This window comes from Lactuca virosa, chromosome 1, assembly GCF_052849685.1.
Source record: "Lactuca virosa cultivar CGN04683 chromosome 1, Lactuca_virosa_CGN04683_v6, whole genome shotgun sequence".
In the NCBI taxonomy this organism is placed as follows: Eukaryota; Viridiplantae; Streptophyta; class Magnoliopsida; order Asterales; family Asteraceae; genus Lactuca; species Lactuca virosa.
This window is the reverse complement of record NC_136426.1, coordinates 33,501,873-33,508,219: the sequence shown is the minus strand read 5'-3', so window position 1 is coordinate 33,508,219 and position 6,347 is coordinate 33,501,873. Positions and strand designations below refer to the sequence as shown.

General features: G+C 33.2%; 1 protein-coding gene across 1 annotated transcript; it reads right to left on the bottom strand.

Moving 5' to 3' along the window:
- Positions 1 to 1,262: 1,262 nt before the first annotated feature.
- Positions 1,263 to 5,017, bottom strand: LOC145165410 (protein DETOXIFICATION 29-like). Its single transcript, XM_079084182.1, has 8 exons — positions 4,638 to 5,017; positions 3,947 to 4,488; positions 3,746 to 3,832; positions 2,606 to 2,662; positions 2,248 to 2,486; positions 2,043 to 2,161; positions 1,572 to 1,658; positions 1,263 to 1,431 (listed from the first exon to the last, which is right to left on the bottom strand). Exons 1-8 carry the CDS (start codon positions 4,926 to 4,928, stop codon positions 1,366 to 1,368), a joined length of 1,488 nt encoding a protein of 495 aa, XP_078940308.1. The 5' UTR covers positions 4,929 to 5,017; the 3' UTR covers positions 1,263 to 1,365.
- Positions 5,018 to 6,347: the final 1,330 nt, after the last annotated feature.

Here is a 6,347-nt window from a genome sequence, read left to right as displayed (position 1 = left end):
AGTTTTTTATGGAAGTTTTAGAGTTTGATGAGCTAAAGGTTTTGACTAATCGTAAAGCATGACTTGCTTAATTTTGATGTCAAGGTGGAGATTGTGGAAAAGTTGCCTCCAAAATTAGCAAGTGGCAAATAGTTCAGGGGTTATTTCCGTAACTTATCATTTACTATTCATAGTTTGACTATGAATAGTAATCTAATATGAAATTGAAAATGAAATTGGACGGAATGGAGGCGCAGACATTATTATATGTGTATAGTAATATGCAATATGAATTTGAAGATTGTAGGCGCAGCAACTTTTGGACGGCATTTTTGTTTTCATATTAGATTTGTATTCTCCTCTTTGGCTATAAATAGCCAGAGAGATTTAACCCACATATAACCCAACAATCAAATATATATATATAGTAAAACTTTATATATATATATATATATATATATATATATATATATATATATATATATATATATATATATATATATATATATATACTGATACACCACCTTATATTTTAGCCCTCTCACTCTATTTGTAATCTCTTTCATAATCCCTGTAAACACTGCAAATTATAGTGAATTGTTTCTCGGCTTCCTCCGCCCGTGGTTTTTTCCCGATTTGGGTTTCCACGTAAATTCCTGTGTCTCTATTCTATTTATTTTATTCGTATTTCGTTGTGATTATTACGATTTGATAATTTTTGATCCCATTCCGCATTGAGCTAATATTATTTAAGTCTATTCGGATCCTTCGTATTTCACAACAGCCCTTCTCACGACGTAAGGGATGCTTGCAGGAGTGATTTGGACTCTTGCATCATTTTAAGACTCACGACGTGAGCAGTCTAATGCTCACGACGTGAGAACGGCTGATGACCAAAAACCTAAGTTTTTCGGTATTTAAGGGATGAGAGGGCTAACCCTTAGTCTCTCTCACTCTCTAAGCCTCCAGAAACCCCAATCTTATTTCTCCTTAAAAATCCTTTGTTATTTGGGTGCCTTTTTAGCTTGAAGAAGAAGATGAGAAGAAGAAAGAATTACTCTAGTGGTGGAGTGAGCACGTATCATCATCATCACCACCACGTTTCACCATTTTGAGAGGAACTAAATTTTTACCAATTTGTGATTTAAATTTTTTTGTTTTGTCCGGGCCACCAAACACTACCTTATATACTTAGTAGGCTCCTAATGCAATCTGAACAATCAGTTACCATGAAAACACCAATTGTACATCAGATTTGGATATCATGATTGTGTTTGATGCTATTTTCATGAAATAATTATCATATGGGATAGAGATATTAATTAAATGAGAAATTGCACACAGATTCGGATCAAAATTTAGATCAAACAAACTTCATAGTACATTTTATTGCTCTCCCTCCAACGCTTTTTGACCCGACCAGTTTTGTATTCTCTTTTCGGCCATGGATGCCTGTAATTTACATCAATAAATCGCATTAAATTTCAAAATTAAAACAAGGATCGTGCTTAAAAACTAATTAGATGATTATAATTTCTTTAGGACAAAAAAAAAAAAAAATCTAACAAACGATTGGGCATGGAGAAAAATACCTCTTTTTCCCAGTTGGTTCGGAAGCAAATCCAAATTAAGATCAAAGTCTGGACCACCGTTCCCGTCAACATGCCTACCCATATACCCTACATTTTTTGCAAGATTTAGTATACAAATCAAATTTACGTCATATAATTCCATGTTTTTGTTGAGATTTGGCTAAAATAAAGATGACGACTTGAAAATGATGGATTGGTCATCAAGCCTATAAAAAGGAGTCCAAAGCTTTAATGCCAAAGTGGCCAATCAAAGTAATTGATTTTTTTTTTCTTCACTTGTTTTAGAGTGTAAAAAGTGTCAGTTAAATTTTTGGAAAGTATGGATTTAATTTGTGGTTGGCTTTATAGATTAGTCTAAGTGAGGGTTGTTGGGGAATTTTGAGACCATTTCCCAATAATTTTGTATATTGAATATAATACAATCAATAATGCATGATGTACTACTACAAAGATGAGTAATTGTTTATCAACCTTTACACCCCAATCGGCAACAAATCCTAGAGTGAGTCCCAAAGGAACGCCAAAGATGTAGTAGCATGCTATATTTATGTAAGCAATCACAGCTTGCCATCCTGCCCCAATTGCAACCCCTACATTTTTCACATATTGAAAGTTTTGGTACTCATAAAATTGCAAGAATACATAAAATATGAAAAATAAAAATAAAAACACATACCAGAAAGTGCGGGTTGGATATTGTTAATGATAAGGCAAGCCCCTAACAATGGGGTAAGAGCGTAAACAGCTTGTTGAACTTGTAAATTATCAGCAAATAAGGCTGGATATTGATGCCGGAAAATGGCTAGGATTATGGCCAGCAAAACGCCGATTATAAACGAAAAAAAAATCACTACCACCACTGAGAACTTGGCAGTTCTTGGGTGGGCTGCCCCTAATTCATTTGACACCCTTACGCTGCAAACAAAATTCATTTTTTGGATTTATTTCCACAATGTGGAATCAAATTAACTATTTTTTTTTTTTTTTGAACGAAAGATATTTATTTTGAGAATTTTCTTTCTAAAGTAACTAACCTGATAGCTGCATTGAATCCGATTGCTATCATAACTGCCCACCCAACAATGTTTGTGCTGCAAAACTTATTTAAATACTTAATAGGCCAAATACTTGAGAGCAATTAAAATATAAAACTATAATATTATTTTTGGGCAAATTTCAGATAAGCCTTACATTTTTTTTTCACTTCAGAAAAATCACTTGATAATTTGAATGTTCTCATTTAAGAAAAAGTTTACCTACCGATATTTGATTTGGACTTTTTAGGGTGTTTAAAAGTGGACAATTTGTTGTTTTAGAGTTAACTATTTTGAAAAGACCGGACTTGTTCATTAGTTTATGTAAGGATTTTTTTTGGAATTTGCCATATAGTTTTTTTTGGGGGGTATAAACAGATAATTTCAGTTTGAATCAATATACTTATATTAAAAGTTTAAAAGAACAAACGCAAAAATTGAATAGAGAATATTATAGAAGTACAAAAATGAAAAAGTAACTACATAAAAGGAAGCATTTAATGAAACCATTGAATCACTGCCAAATAAATATGAGCATGATATTTGATGTGTCGCTTTTCTATCTTGAATATGACTTTATAACTTATTGATGAGGACAGAACGAGTTCACATGTGCTTATTCGAAAAGCATATGTGGACCCCATGTTACCTAATAAACCACTTACCAAATCAATTGATACAGTGATAAACATGAGAGTACAATTTGAAGTTTTCCTACGACAACATTGGTCAATTTTGTCATATTAAAATTAATATTATCAAAGAAAATATGTTGCAAAATTTGGTGGGAATCTTTCTTTGCTTATATCAGGAAATGATAAATGAATAAAGATTTAGGTTACATTAATAAAGATAACGTTTTTTTAGTTATAAGTCAGTCCTACACGATATAGTTATAATTTTTTCATGCAGATGTAAATATAAGGTTTGTCAAATAAATAACTAAATATATTTTCAAAAAGTTTTAAAATATAAAATATTAAACCATTTACATACATATCATCCAACTAGATAAATTAAGTATCTAAAATATATTTTATAAAGATATGCGTAATAAATGCAACAGAACTTATGTTATCAATACTTTATACAAACTGATTATCAATAAAAGAATTCTTACATAATGGAAATAATACTAACCATATTGACAGCGCATCCACCGCGATTTCTGCGTTCTTTAAATATCCAGCAAAAAGTACCAATGCCATAAAATACCATGTTTCTAGGCTGCACAAATTATTTAAAAAAAAAATAACTTAATGGCCAACATAGAATCACATTTCTAAAAAAAGTGGTCGTTTTGATTTTAAATGAAAGGGGTAAAAAAGTAATTTAACATACCAAAGCATGATAGCTGATGCTAAGGAAAGCTTAACGAAGCTCCACAGATTACTGAAAGCGCCCAAACTAAACCCAGACCATGCTCGACCACAAGTCCCACTGAGAATATAAATCATCTGAGCGATCACCATGAACCACCATGAAAGGTTGAGCACGATAGCTCCGCCCCATAACCCCCATCCTAACTTCAACATCAACAGCCAGCTAAAAATGGTGTGTATAACCAGCGCCACCGCAGATATGTAAGCCATCACCATTATCTTACTCTGAGCTTGAAGAAACTTGGCGATCGGAAAGTTGAAGGCGTAAGCAAAAAGCTGCGGAATCATCCATATGGCCATCTGCCCCGCCGCGTGAGATATATCATGGGTTTGTCCGATCAACAGGAGTAAAGGAGTTGCGAAGATGTAGAGGGGCAACAAAATGAGAGCAGTGACGAACAGGATAACCCACGATCTCTGCATATATACTCCTAACATATCCACCTGACCTGCTCCAAATGCTTGCCCACATAAAGTCTCTAACGCGCTCCCCATTCCAACCTGTTGATGTTGATTTCATACATCATACACACATCAAAATCAATCGAGTTTTTGTTGATTTCTCTTCGAACAATCATACAAATTACTTGGGGGAAATTTTGATTTCAAATCGTTAATTTCATCTCAGAATGATTTGACAAAATACTAACCATGACTCCAAAAGAGAAACCGGCAATCACAGAGTTCTCGACGGAGACAGCTGCGAGATCGAGTGTTCCTACATGACCGGCGAACGTTTGTGTAATAGCACCGAGTGAATACTGAAAGACAGTAGTGAAAATTGCAGGACCGGCAAGGTACCAGAGCTTCTTTGATTCGACGCCAAATTGGACAAAGAAATCATTTATTCCGTTGATCGGAGGGATATCTTCGACGTCGCCGACGAAGTGAGCGTTTTTTGTGGTAGAGGTAAGTAGTGGGGATTCTGCGTTGCTTTCCATCGAAATATCTCACACAGTAACGTGTGAGTGGAAGGAAGGGGTTTGCAAAAATTGGCTACGGGTCTGGTTTATTCACATGATCACATCCGCATATTATATGCAATTCTTAGGCACACAGTCCCACCTAACCAACTGTTCTACCGCCATCAATGATTACATCCACTAAATTTAAATATTATATTAATAATATAATGTTTTATATTATTAAAAAGGAAATCGAGTTATGTAACAAATTTTTTTTTGGGGTTTTTTTAAAATTATAATAAGTTTTTCTTTTAACTAACATTTTGGTCCGGAATAGTCGTTCGGTCCTGAAAACCGGCCCAAACCAAATATTGTATATATATGGGTCCTACACACATAAAATTCAGAATATGCGTTACAGAATTAGCAGATCCGAAACACGATCTACAGGCATTTCAGACCAAATTTTGAGCATTGATTCGTCAAACCTAGTAAGTTCTATACTTTAAGTTATTTTGCACTTGATTTTCTGAAACGATTTACGTATTCCAGAATTGTTCAGAATAGTCCGGAATACAAGGAACAACTCTGGAATATCCGAATTATCTTTTTTTGTTATCTTTTTCTTGTTATACGTGTATGAATGTCATGTAATTATTTTGTAATGTGTTTCTGATCGGTTATTTTAGTTCGAAATTAGGTATTGTAGGGGTTCCAAAATTGTAATGTAGATCCGGAACACGATGAACGTGGTCTGAAACCCGATAATCTATTACAGAATGATCATCCGGAATAACCATAATGTATAATTTTTTTTAAGTACTGTTTAATAACTCATGTTAGTCCAAATATGAGTTAGCGTGGATGTTGTTAAAAAAAGTGAGTTTTACAGACGACGAGGTTTTATACCATTTACATGAGCATTCAGAATTGCGTCCGATAAAAGTAAAATCGAAAAACAATAATTTTATAATTATAATTTATTTTTACGGTAATGTATTAAAATGTTCTTGGAATTTTGTTTTTGCAGATAAAAAACGAATATGACGAGTTTCAAAAAAAGATAACAAATAAACCAAAAAATGCACCCATAAAATTAAGAAAGAAATCAGAAAGGGTGTTAAAACTTAAATTGAAAGCAGACCGAAACAAATACAGACAAACCTGTTATGATAGACTAGTTGCAATTATGTTTTTTTTGTTATGAATATGTTTCAGGAAGTGTTTATTATTATTATTATTATTAAATGCTTTTATGCACATTGGTTTTTAAATAGTATATTAATATAATTTAGGTATATTCTATTTTTAATCTCCAACATCCAGTGACTCGAACGATGAGGATGAGTTGCCTATAGAGTATGTTATACCACATCTTGAAGATGAGCAACAATGTCTTGTTGATACGAGTGCATTAGAAATTATTCGTGATTATTAATGTGCTAAACAACGAAT

Bases quoted from the DNA above. Each gene is read 5' to 3' on its own strand.
- LOC145165410 (XM_079084182.1), bottom strand. From the start codon at position 4,928: ATGGAAAGCAACGCAGAATCCCCACTACTTACCTCTACCACAAAAAAC. The intron at 3,833-3,946 runs GTATGTTAAATT...TAATTTGTGCAG, and splicing joins GCATCAGCTATCATGCTTTG to CCTAGAAACATGGTATTTTA. The intron at 1,432-1,571 runs GTATTTTTCTCC...TGTAAATTACAG, and splicing joins GAACCAACTGGGAAAAAGAG to GCATCCATGGCCGAAAAGAG.